The 18,618-nt window shown below is 56.1% G+C and overlaps 2 protein-coding genes across 10 annotated transcripts in view; one reads left to right on the top strand and one right to left on the bottom strand.

The window, feature by feature from the left end:
- The first annotated feature begins 4,431 nt into the window (after positions 1-4,431).
- Positions 4,432-6,739, top strand: TMED1 (transmembrane p24 trafficking protein 1). 2 transcript variants are annotated; one of them, XM_027587287.2, is made up of 4 exons: positions 4,432-4,740; positions 5,444-5,541; positions 5,684-5,867; positions 6,486-6,739. In XM_027587287.2, the coding sequence occupies exons 1-4, from the start codon at positions 4,558-4,560 to the stop codon at positions 6,702-6,704; spliced, it is 684 nt and encodes a 227-aa protein (XP_027443088.1). In that variant the 5' UTR covers positions 4,432-4,557; the 3' UTR covers positions 6,705-6,739. The 2 variants fall into 2 exon arrangements, with proteins under 2 accessions (XP_027443088.1, XP_027443089.1); XM_027587288.2 differs by lacking the exon at positions 4,432-4,740 and adding an exon at positions 5,030-5,330.
- An 808-nt stretch (positions 6,740-7,547) lies between these two features.
- Positions 7,548-18,618, bottom strand: part of DNM2 (dynamin 2) — an 86,394-nt gene continuing 75,323 nt past the window's right edge. For 4 of the 8 annotated variants that reach the window (XM_027587279.2, XM_027587284.2, XM_027587283.2 and 1 more), the window contains 6 exons: positions 16,975-17,084; positions 14,353-14,464; positions 13,666-13,830; positions 10,772-11,004; positions 9,612-9,863; positions 8,148-9,068 (listed from right to left, as the gene is read on the bottom strand). In XM_027587279.2, coding sequence (XP_027443080.1) covers positions 8,999-9,068; positions 9,612-9,863; positions 10,772-11,004; positions 13,666-13,830; positions 14,353-14,464; positions 16,975-17,084 — 942 coding nt within the window. In that variant the 3' untranslated portion in view covers positions 8,148-8,998. Of the gene's footprint in view, positions 7,680-8,147; positions 9,069-9,611; positions 9,864-10,771; positions 11,005-13,665; positions 13,831-14,352; positions 14,465-16,974; positions 17,085-18,618 lie in introns of those variants that run through there. The other 4 variants (XM_027587286.2, XM_027587285.2, XM_027587282.2 and 1 more) reach the window with 2 other exon arrangements.

Raw genomic sequence — 18,618 nt, 5'->3', positions numbered from 1 at the left:
CTTTTGGCTTTGCTATTTCTATTTTCTGTTTTTGATTTCATTGTTTTTTGTCTTATCTTTTTCTTTCTTCTATTTACCTTGTGTTTCACTGGCTCTTCTTTTCTTAGCTTCTCAAGATAGCTTAGATCATTGATTTTAAAATTTATCTCCAAATATAAGCATTTAAAGCTATCTATTTCCCTCTAAGTACTGCTTTAACTGCATCTCACACATGCTGACATATTGTGCCTAAGTTAGAAATATTTTATTTCCCTTGTGAATTTTTTCTATGACTCATACATTATTTAGAAATGTGTCAATTTCCAAACGTTTGGGATTTTTTTGATAGCTTACTGTTAGTGATTTTTTATTTAATTCCTTTGTGGCCAGAGAATGCACTCCATATAATTTCAATCCCTTGAGATTTATTGATACTTTGTTTAATGGCCCAGCACATCTTTTTTTTTTTTAAGATTTTATTTTTTATTTATTTGAGAGAGAGTGAGAGAGAGAGCACAAGACGGGGTAGGGTCAAAGGGAGGAGCAGACTCCCCGCTGAGCAGGGAGCCCGAAGCGGGACTCGATACCGGGACTCTGGGATCATGACCTGAGCCGAAGGCAGTCGCCCAACCAACTGAGCCACCCAGGCACCCAATGGCCCAGCATATCTTGATCCACATTCTGGGTGCACTTGAAACGAAAGTACACTCTGCAGTTGCTCGATATAATATTCTGTAAATATCCATTAAATTAGGTCATGGCAATTTACAGAACATGCTTGAATTTATCAAAATCATCCAGCTCTCTTCCTTCCAGGGTGCAGGGGTGAGTCTGTGGTGTCACCTGTAGTTTCCCAATGCCTACCCCAGTGGTTGGCACACAGTGAACCACAACTATTTCTTGATTGTCTAACCTGAGAGCCAAAAATATATTGTCTATTTTTGTTGCTCTCTCCTGGGTGTGTAAGATAGAGTTAAGAGAGATTCCTGGCTTATTTATTCCACCAACTGCTTACTGAGTTCCCCAAAGGGCTCGGAACTGTGCTGAGTGCCAGGGACACCATGAGGAATAAAAAAACTCCTGCCCTCAGGATGCTCAGAGTTTGGTTAGAGAGTCAGACAAGCAGACAATGAGTCCAGTTGGTGAAGTGCTCTAATGGAGGCAGTCACCAAGGGGAGCTCTTCACCTAGCTTCTTCTGCAGGTTCAGGGAGGGCTTCTGGGAGAAGGAGTTACCTGACTCCAAAAGCCTGAGAAGGAAACAAAGGAAAGGACATTCTAGGTAGACATAATATGCGTGAAAGACCTTGGATGAATGTGAGGACTTCATCCTGGCAGCATTTAACCTGGTGCAGGAATCTATAACCTGGAATTTTGAATTCAGAAAAACAGACACACTTACCTGTATCAGCCCGCCATCATACAGATTGTGCCCAGAAGAGGTACAGCTAGGAGTCATGGGCAGGGTGAAGGGAAATCAGCAAGGGATGGTGACACCCTGGGGTCAGGAAGCTATTACCAGCCCGGGCCTAAAGTTGCTAGGGAGGGTGTTGTGGAATTTGTGGAGAACTGAAGTTGCAGGCTTTGGTAGAGACATGCAGACCAACAGGGTGGGAGCCAGAGTGTATATACCTACGCCCTCCTCCCCTCCAGCCCTCAGATCTCCCTACCGGGGCCAAACCCAACTGGATGTGAGAGGCAAAGGCAGCTAAGTTGACCCGCTGTGTAGCGATCAGCCTCCAGGGGCACAGAGCAGTGCAGGAAAGGGTGGACAAGAGCTCTGGTAGGGCACGCAAAGACTGCCCAGCACACACTCTCAGAATCTTTTGGTTATAATTGCAGGGGATTCCTGGCCTCAAGAAGCTAGTCAGTAAGCTCCCCGTGGTTGTAAGAACCCCAGGCCCACTGTAGGCCAACGATACAAAGGAAAGATGGACACTACAGGATGTGGCCTTTGTAACTGCTCCGTCTCTTCTCTGGCTACTCCCCTCCCTCCGCTCCACTTCCTTTCTGCCCCTGGAGCCCTCGGAGCGCCTTCTGACCCCAGAGCGTGGTTCTGGCTTGCCTCCTCTCCCTTCTACTTCTGGTCTGAGATTCAATGCCGCCTCCTCAGGGAAGCCTTCCCTGACTCCACCCAGGTGAACCGAGCCATCCACCTACCACCTAACATTTACTCTGTGGTACCCATAAGTCCCTGAAATCATCTTAGTGCTGAACTTGCTTGTGTATGATCTGCCTCCTCCATTGGGATGGCAGCTCCATGAGGACATAGAGTCTATTCTATTCACAGTGTCAGACGCTCAGTAAGTGTTCGTTGAACACTTGGACAGGGGATAGCTTTTGTTTAATGGAAGGAAACAAGAAACAGAAACTTTGACAAACTGAGCAAACACAGAATCAAGTTTATCCGAACTCTGGAAAACAGGCAAAGGTTTCTGCCAACCCAGTGAACACCGAATCAAAATGAAAAGGGAACTCGAACATGGCAGGAAAGCTCTGTGGTGTTTTCCCCACCCTTTCCTCCTCTCCTTCCCAGCGTGGTGGAGGTCTTGAAGACAGCAGCCTGTGTCCCCAGTATGGGCTCCCGCACCCGGTTGCTGAGGTTGGCAGTATGGCATTTGTCTGTTCTAACATGTCTGGGGGCTACCCGTGGGACTGACTCAAGGTGCTTGTCTGTTGAACTCAGAATGCATTCCTGGAAAACACTAAGGCAAAGGGAAAAACCCACAGCCACCTGGGGCAAAATATCATAATCGAGGACAGAATTAACCAGTGATTTTACCAGCAAAAATGAGCTTATTCAGGAATAGCAGAGAAATGCAACTTCCCCCACCCCGCTCTCGCAGGCTCTCTCTAAAATAAATAAATAAAATCTTTAAAAAATATATATATATATATTTTTAAAGATTTTTATTTTTTGACAGAGAGAGAGAGCCAGCGAGAGAGGGAACACAAGCAGGGGCAGTGGCAGAGGGAGAAGCAGGCTTCCCGCGGAGCAGGGAGCCCGATGTGGGGCTCGATCCCAGGACACTGGGATCGTGATCTGAGCCGAAGGCAGACGCTTAACGACTGAGCCACCCAGGCGCCCCAAAATATATGTTTCTTTTTTAAAATAAATTAAAAATAAATAAAAGATCCCCCACTCTCCACCCTTCAAAATGTCCAAGCAGCGAGTGTGAATGACAGAAAACTTTGGGAGTGAAAAGGAACACTAACAGTGACTGCACATAAACTTTCACATAACAAGGTGGTGTGACTTCCTCAAGTTCTCCAAAGGCAGGAAAGAGCTGACAGCCACCAGCTGTATTCGAAGAGAGAGTGTCACCAACTGCCAACCATTCCAGGGCCTATCTTTACAGACTCAAAATTTCCCTCTATAACATTTTTTCTTATGTTTAGACAGAATCACCAAGTAGAGTCCATTTCTCCAGTGACTTCTTTGGTTATCTGCCAGCTTCCCAGAGGGTGGTCGCCTCCAAATACTCTAAGCCAGACTGAGGGAGAAGAGGTTACATGGTGGGCTGCCTAGTGGTGGGCGATCAGCCTGGAAAATAGCAGATAATATATACTGAGGGCCTATAATGTGCCAAGCGCTGAACAAGCATTATCTCAACCTTCACAACAGCCCAATGAGGTAGGACAAGCATCACCCCATCCTACGGATGAGGACACTGAGGCCCGGTGGGACGATTTCAAGCCAAGGGTCGGGGGTAGGGTCGGGGTGGGTGGCTTGAACTAGGTAGGCTTCGTGGCTCCCAGGCCCACGCTCTCCTGACTCTTAAGCACCTGGCTGTCATTTTTCCTGCCCCGGGTCACATGAATTACTGTTTACCTGCTGGCTCCCCGAGTTTGAGAACTTTGGGGTGCAGGGTGGGCTATGCCCCTTTACGGACTCTACGCAAGGAAACGGAGCGCCATGGGCAAGGCTTCGTCTCGATTCCCACAGCCGCCCTATGGGGCGGTCGTTCCATCCCCCCCCAACTACAACTGACAAAGTGAGGGCTCTAAGGAGCAAAGGGAATAAAGGGTCAGGCGGCGAACCTGGAGCCACGCACAAGGAACACGAAGGCCCCACATCACTACGAAAGGGTCTCCTCCTCGCCCCAGCTGAATCACTGTACAAGTGAACCCTACGGGTCGCGTACACGTCCAGCCTTTATCTCAGGCGCACTCCACCCAGACGAAACCGCTCCACGGCCGTTGCGCCCAGCGCACTCTCGGAAAACCGCAGGGAAGTGCCTTAGAAGGTCCCGGCCCGCCTCCAATTTAGTTGTCTTAACTTTTGCCTGAGAAACATGCGCCATCATAGTACCTATTTTTGCCATTTTCCCTCACCATCTATTGACGGTGACTAGAGCTAGAGGCTATTCAGGAAAAAGGCTCCAGAAGGTTGAGTGTTTTAAGGCACAGAAGGCATTCATTCGGGCAGCTAAGCTCTCAGGGGGCCCTTCACTTTTTCTCTCCGTTCGCTTCACACCACCGGCAGGAGCGGCTGCCAATGAGCTCCGCCGAGTAGCAGAGGGGGCAGGGCCAGCTCTTAAAGGAACCGCGACCTCTTAGCAGACCGGAGGGTGACCCGGATGATGGCGGCCGGAGCGGCCCTGGCCTTGGCCCTATGGCTACTACTGCCGCCGGTGGGGGTTGGGGGGGCAGGGCCCCCACCGATCCAGGACGGCGAGTTCACGTTCCTGCTGCCTGCGGGGAGGAAGCAGTGTTTCTACCAGTCTGCGCCGGCCAACGCAAGCCTCGAGACCGAGTACCAGGTAGAGGGTCCCGAGCCGGGGAGCACACGAGCGACGGGAGCCAGGGCGAGGGGGCGTGGCCAAGCCGCTGAAGCGAGGCACGGATTAAAGAGGGAGGGGGAGGAGCCAGTGCGTAAGAGCGCGGGGGCGGAGCTAGGAAGAGCGAGCCGGGGCTGCTGGAGAAGGTGCGTGGGAGCGGAGGGGGCGGGAATAATGGCAGGAGGCGGGGTTAGAGTGAGACCGCCGGAGGGGGCGGGGCCATCGGTTATAAGAGAGCGCCCCTCACAGGGCAGGAACCTCACGAGTGGGCGTGGCCAAAAGTTGGGTCCACTGACTGGCGGGGTTGGTGGGCATGACCAAGATGCGCCACTAAAAGGGTGTGGTCAACATGAGGATGTCTCGGGGTTTGGGTTAAGGAAAGCAAGAGCCCTGTCGCCTCACTTGGGGTATGGTCAGGTAAACGTCATCAAGGACTTACGACGGGGGCGTGACCAGATGAAAGAGCCAAAACCAAAGCTGTCCTATCAATGAAGACTGAGCCAAGGCAAGGGGCGCGGTCAGAGGGACGGGTGGGGCAGGACCAGGTTCCAGGTGTAGGTGTCAGCGCTCAGGTAGGCCCCTGGTGGTCCTGGATGGGTCTGTGCGGGTTGGTCCAGCCTTGGCTTTCCCTGGCAGGTGCCCTTGGCCCACCGCTAGCCCTCCACCCTCTTACCTGTCCCCCCAGGTGATCGGAGGTGCTGGGCTGGACGTGGATTTCACGCTGGAGAGCCCTCAGGGCGTGCTGCTCGTCAGCGAGTCCCGCAAGGCAGATGGGGTGCACACGTGAGTTAAGTCCCACTGTCTGCCTGGGTTTAGTTTCAGCCCTGCCCCTCCCCACTGGCCTCAGGTTACCACCTTCCCTGCCTCTCAAAGTCCGGCTGGAGGGCCGCTCTGGGTCATGTGTGTCTGTGTGTCTTTCTCCCAGGGTGGAGCCCACGGAAGCTGGGGACTACAAGCTGTGCTTTGACAACTCCTTCAGCACAATTTCTGAGAAGCTGGTGTTCTTCGAACTCATTTTTGACAGCCTGCAGGATGACGAGGAGGTCGAGGGCTGGGCAGAGGCTGTGGAGCCTGAGGAGATGCTGGATGTCAAGATGGAGGACATCAAGGTGCACCCAGGCTGAGCCAGGGCCACTTGTCGCAGATCTCTGGCTTTGGGCAACAGTGCTCCCCTATTCTTCCACCTTGGCCGGGGTCGGCATCAGCCTGACCCAGCCCCCCTGGCGCCCCCACCTTAATTAGAATAGTAGCCACTCAATTAAAATAATAGCGCATTTCTAGGTATAGGAATTTCAAGGGCTTAAGTAACTAATGAAATCTCCGTATGAGGTAGGGAATGTGTTCCCAATGCCCCATTTAAACTGAGCCACAGGATGGCTAAGTAACTTTCCTAAGGCCACATAGCAACTGGCAGATCCAATATTTGAACCCAGGCAGTCTGGCTTCAGCATCTGTGCTGTTAGCCACTAGTAAGTACATTCTTTATATTTATTTAGGCATTCAGTTCTCATCTCAGTTCGGAGGAAACAGGCCCAGAGAGGTTAATTAACTTGCTGAAAGTCACCCAGCCAGTCGGCACAGAGAGAGGATTCAGACTCAGGCAGCCTGGCCACAAAGTCTCCTCTCAGCTCTCTCCTCCCAAAACAGGCTCACCCCATCCCCCGTTTTATTGGTCCCTGCTCCCCCAAGGGCGGAGGCCTGACCCTGCCCCTCTCTCTGCTCCACAGGAGTCCATCGAGACCATGAAGACCCGGTTGGAACGTAGCATCCAGATGCTGACGCTCCTGCGGGCCTTTGAGGCACGTGACCGCAACCTGCAGGAGGGCAACCTGGAGCGGGTCAACTTCTGGTCCGCGGTGAACGTGGCAGTGCTGTTGCTGGTGGCCGTGCTCCAGGTCTGCACGCTCAAGCGCTTCTTCCAGGACAAGCGCCCTGTGCCCACGTAGCCCCAGAAGGAAGAACAGGGAAAGGAGGGGCAGCAGGGCACATGTGTGTGGTCCGCTGCTGGTCCTTTCCCCAAACTTAGCTTCCTATGGGAGGGGAGGACACGCAGCCATGGCCCTGAGGTTGTGTGTCTCCTCCCTGCCAGGAGCCAGGCTGGAAACCCTTGTTGGCTTGGCTGACAGGCCTGGGCCCTCCAGGAGGGACAGCTCAGTGGCTGCACCTGCTTTCCTGGAAATTGTGCATGGACGGGGAGGGCACTGCAGCATTTGAATGTGACCCCTGGATATTCTGGCCCCTTGCCGTGTCCCCTCCGGTAAATGTGTGTGCCTTAGCCCGAGTCCCAGCCTGCACGGGCACTGCTTGGTGTAGGATGGGGCCCAGGAAGCAAACTCTCCCTTCCCTTCCCTCCTGGCCTTTTGAGCCAGGGTATGGTGGGAGGGGTCTTGCTGCTTGTGGGACCCCACGCCTTCCTTTGTCTCCCTGTTGCCCCACCAGAGGCCTGTTGCTGCTGCTGGGGGCGGCTCCCAGGCTTGAGGGGGGGGCGCCTGCTTATGCCAGGGGCTGGGAAGGAGACACGGTTGCGGTGTTCTTGCCAGGACAGTCACTTTATTGAGAGGAAGGAGCCCAGCCCCTCAGCCCAGCGCGGGGTGGGCTCTGTGTGAGGTCTGGTAACAGAACTCTAGGAGTGGGGGGGCCTGCATGACCACCCGCCCCTCCTGCTCTCTGCAGAGGCCCCGGGCAGGGCTGAGGGGTGGCCCAGCCAAAGCTTGCGCAGGAGCCTCACGGAACAAAGGGCGGTCTGGCCTGGGCACTGGAGTCAATAAATTATGGTCAGAAAATCACAGAGCCTGGTGACTGGGGCTCAGGGACACCAGCCGGGACAGACCTGCCCCCAAGGGGGGCAAACCAGGCAGGCGGGAGGGGTCTCCCACGAAGCTCAGAAGAAAGGCCGGGCGGGAGCCGATGGAGGTGGTCGCCTGGGCACAAGAGAAAAATCAGAAAGCAAAGTTTAACTGTGACCCGGGCTGGGCCAGGCGGCCTTGGACCTGGGCGGAGTCCTTACGATTGCAGTGGTAGGAAGGGGGACCCTGACCACAGCAGTGGTGGGGTGGAGGGCCGGGGCTTCCTCTCCCCTGTGTGATTCTGCTGCCCACCCCAGGCCTGTGTCAGGGGCTACAGCCAGGCCCCTGGGTTAGTATGTGTGGAGGGAGAGTGGCGAACATTTGTCCCCCCTGCTGACATGTTAAGGAAAGCAAGAGATTTTCCCTCTAGAGCATGGTTGCCTCTGGAAGAAGTGCTCTCCCCAAGAGCAGAGCCCCAGGAGTGAGGTGTGAGCGTGCCCACGGTAGGAGGGGAGGTGGGGTCCTTGTCAGAGGCTTGCCGGGGGAAGGCGAGCAGTCCACATGCTCAGCCTGAACGCCAACACAAAAGGCCCACACAGCAGCCACCAGAAGCTTCTTCCCTTTATTTTAGTTTATTAATAGGATACAGAGTGCAGGCACTTACAGTGGTCAAACCGAGCAAGGAGCGAGCAGGGTCTGCTCGGCGATGGGCCACCTGGGGCCCACCCCGTCGGAGAGGCCTGGGTGGGAGCCAGGAGCCCCTCAAAGCCTCCCCACTCACTCAGCCCTGAGCCCGAGCCACCCTGGGGACCTAGGAGGAGGAGGGGACCCAGGGAGGAGCGAGCGAGGCCGGCAGGACGGAGGCTTCCGGACCCGGCGAAGGCACCTCCGGCAGCCGAGGCTCGGCCGTGTGGTTAATACGGCCAAGGAAGGAATATTTACAACTCGCAGGGTGGGCAGCGTGGGGCCTGCTGGGCCTGGCTCACTGCTTGGAGCTCCCGCTGCTGAGAAGTGGACATGCTCCTTGGGCCCCAGGAAGGGCTGGGGTACAGGCACTCTTGCTGCCCCAGTTTCCAGAAGGCCTGGTCTCAGGCTTTCCTGGCCAGAGAAGCCCCAGGTGAGTCCCCCGCCCGGCCCCAGCCTGAATCCTCATTAGAGAGGGTGCCCAGGGTGCATTCCCTCCTCTGCTACCCTGTGGCTCCATCCCCCAAAGTGCAACACCCCAGCTCCCGCCCTTGACCCGGGGCTCCAGGGCCCCTTCGTTCAGTGCTGTGTCCAGCTGGGGATGGGGGCCGAGGTTAGGGAAGAGTCAGGGGGCTGCCCACAGGGAGCCTGGTCCTGGCACGTGGATGACAGGGCCAGGGGCAGTGGAGGGGCCCAGACCACCGAAGCTCCTGCACGGCAGGTGTGTGAAAACCCCCTGAGAACACGCCACCCCCCCCCCCCCCCACAGCCTAGTCGAGCAGGGATGGCTCGGCTGGGCGGATAATGGTGGGCCGGCTGGGCGCAGCAGGGGGTCTTCTGCTGCAAAGAGAATAAAGACAGACGGGGAGGGGGAGGGGGAGACGGCAGTGAGGCCCTAAGTAGGACGAGGGAGGGGACCCAGGCCCCACCGCCCCCGCCCCAGGGTGCTGCCTGATGCCGGATGCCTCAAAAGCTGCTAGAGTGCCACGGAGGAGCTAGAGCTGTGCGGCCCCGCCTGAGTCCCCGCCCAGCCCGGACCCTGGGTTTCTCATGGGAGAAGGGTGGCAAATGGAGCCTGGCCTGCAGGGCAGGGTGAGGAAGGGCAGGGGTGTGCGACGGCTCACACGTGTGTCCTCAGTAAGGAAACCAAGGTTAAAACTAGGAGAAGGGGCCCCACGTGAGGAGTCCCAATCTGTGTGGTGGGCCACCCGTTCAGGCAGAGGCCAGGCCTGGGAGCCCCGGAGTCACCCTGACTCTCCACCACTCTGTGACTTTGGGCAAGCAAGTTGGCCTCTCTGGGCCTTAGTTTTCACACCAGCCACATGCAGATGAAGACTCCATTCCCCGCAAGGCGCTGGCAGTGAGGGGGGCGTCCAGCCTTACCTGGGCACTCCAGGGGGGATGCCGGGTGGAATCCGAGCCGGCCGAGATGGGACCTGAGGCGGGGCTGAGAAGGGGTCGTTGTTGGCAAACACGCTCTGGGGTCCAGGCCTGGACGGGATGGGGGGTGCGGTGAAGGAGGCTGCTGCCCCCACTGGCACGGGAATCAGAGGGGGCCCTGGGGTCGGGCCTCTCACTGCTGGGGGCCGGCCCGGGGGATGTGCGCTGGACATGGGTCGGCGCTGTGGAGTGGGGCTGTGAAGGAAGGAGAGGGTGTGAGCCGGAGAAGGGGGGTGGGGAGCACCAGCCTTGCCGGGGTGCCTATGGAAACCCGAGGGGGCCGGGGTGTGGCGCTGGCTGGGGCGCCTCCATCCACCCCACCGTCACCTGCTTAGCAGTGGCTGTGCCCCCACCTAAAACCTGCGCCAGGGCCTACCTGCGCCTCTGCTCAGCCACCAGGGGCTCCTGCTTCCCTCCGACCTCACTCCCAGGGCCACTTCCCTCTCACCAGCCCTGCCAGGGCCTGCCGGCTTCCCTGCCTCTTCCAGTCCACCCTCATTCAAACCCCTGCCCTGGGTACCCCACAGGCTCCCCCACCGGGCCGGAGCACCCGCTGTTCCCTCTCCCTAAGTAACTCCATGGCTCCTTGAGGCCTCGGCAGGGCCGGTACCTTCTAGGAGATTCCCCTGACCCACTCTCTGTCCTCCCGCCACCTGCCCTGTCACTGGTCGGGTGTCCCTGCCTAAGGCTCTGCAATGCCATGCCAGCGTCTCATTTCCACCCGCCAGCTCTGAGGTGGTTGGGGGGGCTGGGGACAGGCCAGTCATGCCCTCCAGCTGCTGCTGCAGACCCTCCCCAACCTGCCATTCTCGTCTGCGCTTTGTGCTCCAGAATGATGACCCCATGGCCCCCGCTGCCCCAGCCTCTTGCCCTCTCTGGCTTCCGCTTGGGCTTTACCGATGGAAAACACCAACAGTCAGATGGGCCCTCCACCCAACACTTCTTCTCTCTCCTTGTCACTTCAGGCCCAGGCTGGGGAGCAGCAACCACTATGGCTCAGGCCCCTTCACCCCACCCGCCCCTGGGCTGGGCCCTGACAGGACACATGGGGGGACCGGTGGGCAGCAGCCTCTGCAGGCTACAGGCGCCCAGGCCTCTCGGACCTGTGGCTGCCGGTGCTCTGGAGCCAGGTGTCGTCGACGGGCGGGGGCACAGGCGTGGACACGGTGCTGGTGCTGATGTCCCCGATGATGTTGAGGGCCTCCTTGAGTGCATGGTACATGCGCAGCATGTCGTCCCGCCGCTGGGCCTGGTCGGCCGATTCCTCCATGAGGCTGCTCTGGTCCGCCGAGGAGTACAGGTAGGCCAGCAGCTCATGGTGGATGAAGGCCTTTGTCTGGGGGGCAAGGGGCAGAGAGGTCAGGGCGTCTCCCCACACCTGCCGTTATGACAGGCTGCAGAAGCATCCGCCACACTGGGTGGGCTGTCTGGTTTTTTTTTTTAAAGATTTTATTTATTTATTTAATTAACACAGATCGAGAGACAGAGACAGCAAGAGAGGGAACACAAGCAGGGGGAGTGACAGAGGGAAAAGCAGGCTTCCCGCTGAGCAGAGAGCCTGTGGATCCTGGGATCATGACCCGAGCTGAAGGCGGTCACTTAACCAACTGAGCCACCCAGGCGCCCCGGGGTGTCTGGTCTTTAACTTTACTGTGCGATGTGTACGATGTTTGAAATGCACATGAGCTGTCTGCCGAGTCTCTCGGGGGCCCCTTCACGTGTCCTTCCAGACCATTCCACAAGACGCTTATTAAACTCGAATCCTGCCTCTTTTACAGCTGTCTTTCCTCCCATTTGTTGTCTTCAAGTTGGCTTTCGTTAAAAAACTCCTAGTTTCTGTTAATTTTATAATTTGTTCCTTCCTAAAACCTCCTGCAGGATACAGGAGTCTTTTCAGTTACTTTTATGGAGTTTCTAGGTACCTGTTCATGTGTCCAGGAGCTTCTCCAACTAGGAACAAGTTTTCCTATTCTTTTTCAGTGTTTCACACCTCTAAATAATTTTTCTATTGAATTGTACTGGCTAGTAACTCTACAAGAAAGTTTGCTTGTTTGTTTGAAGATTTTTATTTATTTATTTGAGAGAGGGAGAGAAGAATGCGTGTGAGCAGGGGGAGGAACAGAGGGAGAGAGGATCCCCAAGCTGACTCCCCACTGAGCGTAGAGCCTGACGTGGGACTTGATCCCAGGACCCGAGATCATGCCCTGAGCCGAAACCAAGAGCCAGACGCTCAACTGACTGAGCCATCCAGGCGCCCCTCAAGAAGGTTTTTTTTTTTTTTAAAAGAGATATTTATTTATTTGAGGGAGCGAGAATGAGAGATGGAGAGAGAGCACATGAGAGGGGGGAGGGTCAGAGGGAGAAGCAGACTCCCTGCTGAGCAGGGGGCCCGACGTGGGACTCGATCCCGGGACTCCAGGATCATGACCTGAGCCGAAGGCAGTCGCCTAACCAACCGAGCCACCCAGGCGCCCCCCTCAAGAAGGTTTTAAACACAAGTGGAGATGGCCAGCTTGTTCTTGATTTTAGAGGGGATGCTTTCCGAGCTTTCCCCTTCAGGGCAAGAGTGGTTTTGAGACTGAAACACACAGACTCATAACAAAAGACTCCTTTTACCATTGTCTTTTTTAAGAATAGATGTTGACTTTTCCCAGATGAACTTTCAGCACCTGCAAAAATAACCAGGCTTGAGAGTTCATTTCCCTCCCGTTTTAGACAAATGGAGCCCTCCTGTACATTCTGTTATGCTCCACAGTTTTCCACTGCATGACTGAGAGTTAGTATCAACCCGGAAATCCTTCTCCTCTTCTTTTTGATAGAATAGTTAGGTACTAAATGGATTCCACTAAGGGGACAGAAACTTCCAATCTTTGGCCACTACACAACAGTGCTAAAATAATAAGCATGTATGTGCTCAACTTGAATATGGGCAAAGGTCTCTGTGGGAAAAATTCCTGCAAATAGATCTTTGGAGCCAAACCACGTATGTATTTTAAATTTCATAGCGGCAGAAGCAAGTATATCATAAGTCCCATTTATATGCGAGGGACAGACCAGCACACCCATAAAACTTAGCACTGCTCATCCCGAAGGAGAATGTGAAGAACATAGTGAAGAAGAGGGATTTGGGATTTTTGCTCTAGACCCTGTTACACTGAGAGCTTTTATAGGCACGACATAAGCCAGACCTGGTCTACATAGATTCCTGAGTGCCTAGCTGAGCTGAAGGCCCGAGACAGAGGCCCCCCACACCCTCCTAGCAACCTAGAGTGGGAGACCTTAGTATAGCTGCATTTCACCAAAGAGGAGCCTAAAGCCCTGATCATCTCGGGAGCCCTGGGGGAGGCAAGTGATGCCCCCGAGTGAAGGTGGGCTGGGCTGCAGGCCATCAGGAGGCCACAGTTCGGGACATACTCAGTCTGGGTTTTAATCCCACCTCCCACTCTTCTGAGTGACTCAGGGCAGGTTTCTTGACCCTGCCAGGCCTCGTGTCCTGTCTATAAAATGGACATGACAGCAATCCCTCTCCTAAGGTTATTATAAGGCTGAAAAAAATTCAGAGGAAGTGTAGTCGTGTGGTGTTAGCTTCAAGTACCTATGTAAATGGGAGTGAGCCCCATGTGGCCTGCACCTTCCAATTTGCCAAGAGAGGCTGAGAATCCTGATTCTGATGTTAAAAAGGTAGTGACTCTAATTTTACATTTTATACAAACAATCTCGGGGCGCCTGGGTGGCTCAGTCAGTTGGGTGTCTGCCTTCGGCTCAGGTCATGGTCCTGGGGTCCTGAGATCAAGTTCCGCATTAGGCTTCTTGCTCCACGGGGTGTCTGCTTCTCCCTCTACCCCTCCCCTTGCTCGTGCTCTCCCTCCCTCTCTCTCAAATAAATAAATAAAATCTTTAAAAACAAAAACCAACAGTGTTCAGGCCAAATCTGGCTGTGGCGGCCCCGGCCCCCTCCCCTGTGATGGGCAGGCCCTGGCGGGGGCCGTGCACTCACATTGTTGATCATGAGGTGCATGATGGTCTTTGGCATGAGGTCGCGGATGGACTTGTTGATAATGGCCACATAGGAGTCCACCAGGTTGCGGATGGTCTCCACCTGCCGCTCGAGTTGCGGGTCCATGGAGAAGGTGTTCTCCTGGACTCCATCCTCATTTTCTGCCTATAGGGGGAGAGGGCAGATGGTGAGGGGTGATCGTGACCTGGGGCAAGAGTGGGGAGCCCCCATTCTCTGGGAAGTGCTTGCCCTGTCCTGCCCAATACCAGCTTTCTGGGGATGCCCCCGATGGCCAGGTCGACACTGTGGGGCCCTGCCTGCCCATGGCCTGCGCTGCCTGGACCTGGGGTGACCATGGCCTGTGGCAATTAGACCTTCTCACCTGGGGACCGGTACATGTTAATTTGGGGGCCGAGGGCAGCCATGTTCACTCCACCTCAAGAACAAGAGGAGAGCGAACAAAACAGATGGGATCCCAGGCCACGTATCTCCCTGGCCTTGGCTTTAGTCGGAGAATCTTCTGGGCCCAGATGGCAGAACCCTCTCCCCCTTTCTCCTTTGTTTGCTCAAGAGAGTACAGGCTACGTGCCTGGAAATGACCTATCCAGCGAGACACTGGACCCTTTCCTCTCCCAGGAGGGGTCAGCTCAGCCCAAGGTGCATCGGCCAGGCAGCGCAGTTCCTCACCTGGTCCTTCTCGGGGTAGACCCCGGCTCGGAGGAACGAGGCCTTCCAGCTGTCCACGTCCTCCTGGGAGTCACAGGCCAGCTCAATCTGCCGAAGGTCCTTGTAGACGTTCCTGCAGTGAGAGAAGAGGCACATTCTTGACCCTGCCCACGGGCCTGGCGGGTGCAGGAGCTGGAGCGTGGGCTCTGGGCTCTGATGGACGGGGACTCACACCTGACCCAGGCACAAACTGACCCCTGGGATGGCAGTAGCATTGGCATCCTGTCGGGCTGACGGAGCACCAAGTCAGTGCCTACAGCATCCAGAACCGTACCGAGGGGAGAGCATGTGCTCAGCGAGCATCTGCATCTAGCAGCATCGCGGGGTTTTGTTTTTGGGCTTTAGTCAATGCCTCTCTTTTCCCTGGAAACTGCTCCTCTTTCATGCTCTCCTGTGGGGGCCAAAGGCTGCCAAAGATACTCGCAGAAGAGGGCAGGTGTCCCTCAGCACCCCTGGTTGGGCAGCTCCCAGCAAGGTGTTTTCAGGGAGGTGACAGCAAAGTTGTCTGAAAGAACATTCTGTGATGGCAGGATCGTTCTCAACTGATGTTGTCAGCTGTGGTGGCAAGAAGCCACAGGTGGATTCTCTGTGAGCACCACGAAGAGTGCTAGGGTGACGAAGGCAGTTCATTTGGATTGCATTTTATTTCAGTCAATTTACATTTAAAATCGCTAAATGAGGCCAGTGGCTACTGCATCGGACAGTGTAGGTCTAGAATGTGCCCCAACTTCTGAGCGCTGGGCTGGGGCGGACGGAGGGCTACTGAGCGGTCCAAGGACACGACTGAGACTCCCAGTGAAGGCATGTGAGCTGCTGGCTGAGTGTGGGTCTGCGAGCAGAAGGCAGGCTCAGAGCCACAGGCAGGAGGAAAAGCAGATGGACGCTATTCATGGCCGGTGTTCTGTAGGCCAGGATCTGTGCCACACACGCACCGTCCTGTTCCACAAGGCAGGTGTGGCCAAGACGGCCAAGCCGTCCCGAAGCTTCTGTGTGAGATCGGAGTTTGAGGTTAGTCACGGCCTCGTGACAGAGCTACGGCCGGCTAGCAGTCCGTGAGCGGCTGCCCTCAGACTTCTGGAAGGAGTCGCAGGGAGGGAAGGGCATGCCTTCGTTGCTCCTTCTCCTCCTCCCTAGGACTGCCTGCAACATCATGATGGCTGGACCTTGGGCAGCCATCTTGAAAAAGGAGGAGGCGGTCTCAGGAGTAGGAGCACCTGGGCCTGGAAGCCTGTGGAGCCGCCCCACCTGCCCTGGAGGGTAAAGCCGTAGAAAACCCAAACTTCCATCTTGTTTCCATGACTGTTATTCTGGCTTTCCTAAGCTCACTCCTAAATGCTACATTAGGTACGACCTTCACCCCCTTGCACAGGGGATCAGGGGCCAGGGAGGCAGGGCAGCTGCCCTGCACGCAGCAAGGAAGAGCCTCCCAGCAGGCCTGTCCCAGGCCAAAGCCCAGGTTCTCCCACGTGCCCTCGGGCTTCTTAGGTAGGGGAGAGGGGGAAGCCGAAGAGATACAGAGATTTCTGGAGCCAGCTGATGGCCAAAGTGGGCCCCAGAGCTTTCAGCCAGCCCAGAACAAGGCTGGATTGAGCTATTCTTACATAAAACGTGACATGAGGCTTGCCTCGAACCGACGGGAGCATGGCAGCGACGGGCAGCGGGGAGGGTGGTCCTGGGGGAGCAGGGAGGATGTGTCCGCGCTCAGCCCTTCCTCCTGCTCTCGGACCTCCTGCCAGAGCTGGGCCTCTTCCCAAGCTGAGAAAAGCATCTTTGGTTCTGCTAACGTCTCCCCACAAAGCCCGTGGGGGTGGATTCACCAAGGGCCTCCCGGGCCCTTCTGTCTACACTCACCCAGGGGTCTCACCCCGTCTATGACTTTGAACGCGGCCTTGCAGTAACAACGCCCCAGCTCACACCCTGCCGGGAGCTCGTTCCAGAACACCAGACTCTTGTACCTACACAGCTGCCTCCCCGACGTCCCCACGTGGTGTCTCACAGGCCTCTCTCCCTCGGTGTGGCACAGACCCAGCCCCTGACCGTCCCCAAGCTTACTCTGCCTTTGCCTTCCCCATCTCAGCGAGGGCAGCTCGGTCCCTGCAGGTGCTCAGGGTCCCCAGGAAACGCCTTCCTCTCTTGCACCCATATCCACCAGGAGTTTGGTCAGCTCTGACTCTCAGAATAGGCCGCCTCCTCCTCTTCGTCCTCAGCCCCACCTGGGCCTGGCCCCCACTATCTCCCACCTGGACCAGTGCCACCCAATCAGCCCTGGTCTCCCAGCTCCAGCCTGACCCCCACTGTGCCCCCCGCCACAGCCACCAGGGGGGCGCCCGTGAACACCCAAGCCAGGGCCAGTCCCTCCTCTGCTCAGAACCCTCTATGGCTCCCACCTCACCTCATCATCTCTGCCCAGAGATCCTCCCCCCTGCCCACACGCTGGAAGCACCCATGGCAGTTTTCCGCCTCTTACGTGATTCCCTTTCTAGAACATGAGATCCCGGGGCAGGGACCTTATGCAGAAAGCACTCAGTGGATGCCGCTGAATGACCAAATGAGGCCAGTGACCTTGGCCCGGTGGGCCCTCACCTCTGCTCCGTGTTGAAGATGGCGAAGACGTGCTTGTTGGACATGAAGCCTTTCTCCACATCGCGGATTTTAAGGTTGTCCAGAGGCAGCATGTACTTCTTCTCCTTCTCCTGAGGGTGGAAGGGGAGGGGTCACCACGGACTGTTTAACAGGATCTGAGGATGCCCTGGGCTGGATGCCACCCTAGGGCCTTTGCTGGAATGCTCCTCCTCCCAGTGCCCACATGGCTCCCTCATGCGTCCTTCAGGTTTCTGGGCAGAGGGGACTCTCCTGGAGAGGCCTGACCTGTCCCCACCCTGCTTGCTTGCTCTCTCTCTCACCCCGCCCCCCAATCCTCCTCCTCCTCTTGGTACTTCCCCTCATGTAACTGGACACACCACATCATCTTGCTCATGGACTTAGGCTACCGTCTGTCACCCGGCCTGATCTGTCAGTTACTCAAGGTCAGGGACTCCCGTTTCTTTTGTTCACTGCCGACACACTGTGGATACTCGACACTGGCCAGCTCTCATTCTACCCAGAATCCAACCCCTTCTCCACCAGGTTGCGTGAATGAAACCATTAACTACTTCATCTTCATGATGAGCCTGTAACTGAGTTACCACTGTGATCCCATTTTACAGAGAGGGAGCCTGAGGCCAAGTGGGGGCAGGCAATGATTCAGGGGTGGGGCTGGGATTTAAAATTCATCAGCTTCAGAAGTTCCTGGAGCTGAAAAGTGAGGCCCCTCGACGTGATGCCTGAGCTCCAAGGCCACAGAAGTGTCACTCACTTCCTAAGGGCAGTCCTGTTCAGGAAGTGCCCACTGAGTGCCCAGCACTCAGTCCTGATGACTGCCAGGGAAGCAGCTCAGGGAGGATGTGGGTCACAGAAGCCAACGTTTACTCACCGACAGTGGCTAAGCACCTACTGTACCCCCAGCGTGGGGCGGGGCCCCTGCAGGTGCATCATCTTAGACCTCCCCATGGGGACAGCGTGTGTGTGGGGGGGGGCCATTAATGAGTTTTCTACATCAGGAAACCAGAGAACAGTATCAGGGTGCATCAGGATCCCCTGGCTCCCAGGCCCACCTGACCCACAGTCGCTCCAGTGACCTTCCCCCATCTCTGCCAGGGAAGCGCTGCGCTCAGAGAGGGAAGGTGGCTGCCACAGGGCAGGGGGAGTGGGCCACAGTGGGACTTCAGAAGCCAGGCCCATGTGCCCCAAAGCCAGGTTCTGCCTATCACCCTTTGTTTTACGTCCGGGCCTCACCCAGGAATTCACTTTTCACCTGTTTTGTCCCTGTGTACCAGAAGGCCCCAGAACAGAGCCCAATGTGCTGCTGCCTCCAAATTCTGGAACAGCCACAGAGACTGAGGGGAAGGGGGCCAGGGGCTCCCTAGCAGGTGGGGACTGGCTCCAAGTTTCAGGACGACAGGAAGAGAGGCAGGAGTGAGCAGCAGACTTTGGTGCATGGGCTTGGCCCTGCAGCCTTAGGAGCTCAGATGGGCTCTGCCCCTCCCTGGCCATGTGCTCTTGGGCAAGCCACTGCCCCTCTCTGCCTCAGTGTCCTCATCTGTCAAAGGCGGACAGGGGTCCTGCCCTCCCTGTGTGAGGTGAAGATTAAGGTGAGTGTATGAGGCACTACTAGGGTTTTCTTTTGTG

The sequence above is a fragment of the Zalophus californianus genome, chromosome 1, assembly GCF_009762305.2.
Source record: "Zalophus californianus isolate mZalCal1 chromosome 1, mZalCal1.pri.v2, whole genome shotgun sequence".
NCBI lineage: Eukaryota > Metazoa > Chordata > Mammalia > Carnivora > Otariidae > Zalophus > Zalophus californianus.
Note: the sequence above shows the minus strand (reverse complement) of the source record. Positions and strands in the feature narration are given on the sequence as shown.

What these genes read in the sequence shown, in the direction of transcription:
- TMED1 (XM_027587287.2), top strand. Translation starts at nt 4,558, where the DNA reads ATGATGGCGGCCGGAGCGGCCCTGGCCTTGGCCCTATGGCTACTACTG. An exon ending in GCCTCGAGACCGAGTACCAG is followed by an intron (nt 4,741 to 5,443) that starts GTAGAGGGTCCC and finishes CTGTCCCCCCAG; the next exon opens with GTGATCGGAGGTGCTGGGCT. An exon ending in AAGGCAGATGGGGTGCACAC is followed by an intron (nt 5,542 to 5,683) that starts GTGAGTTAAGTC and finishes TCTTTCTCCCAG; the next exon opens with GGTGGAGCCCACGGAAGCTG.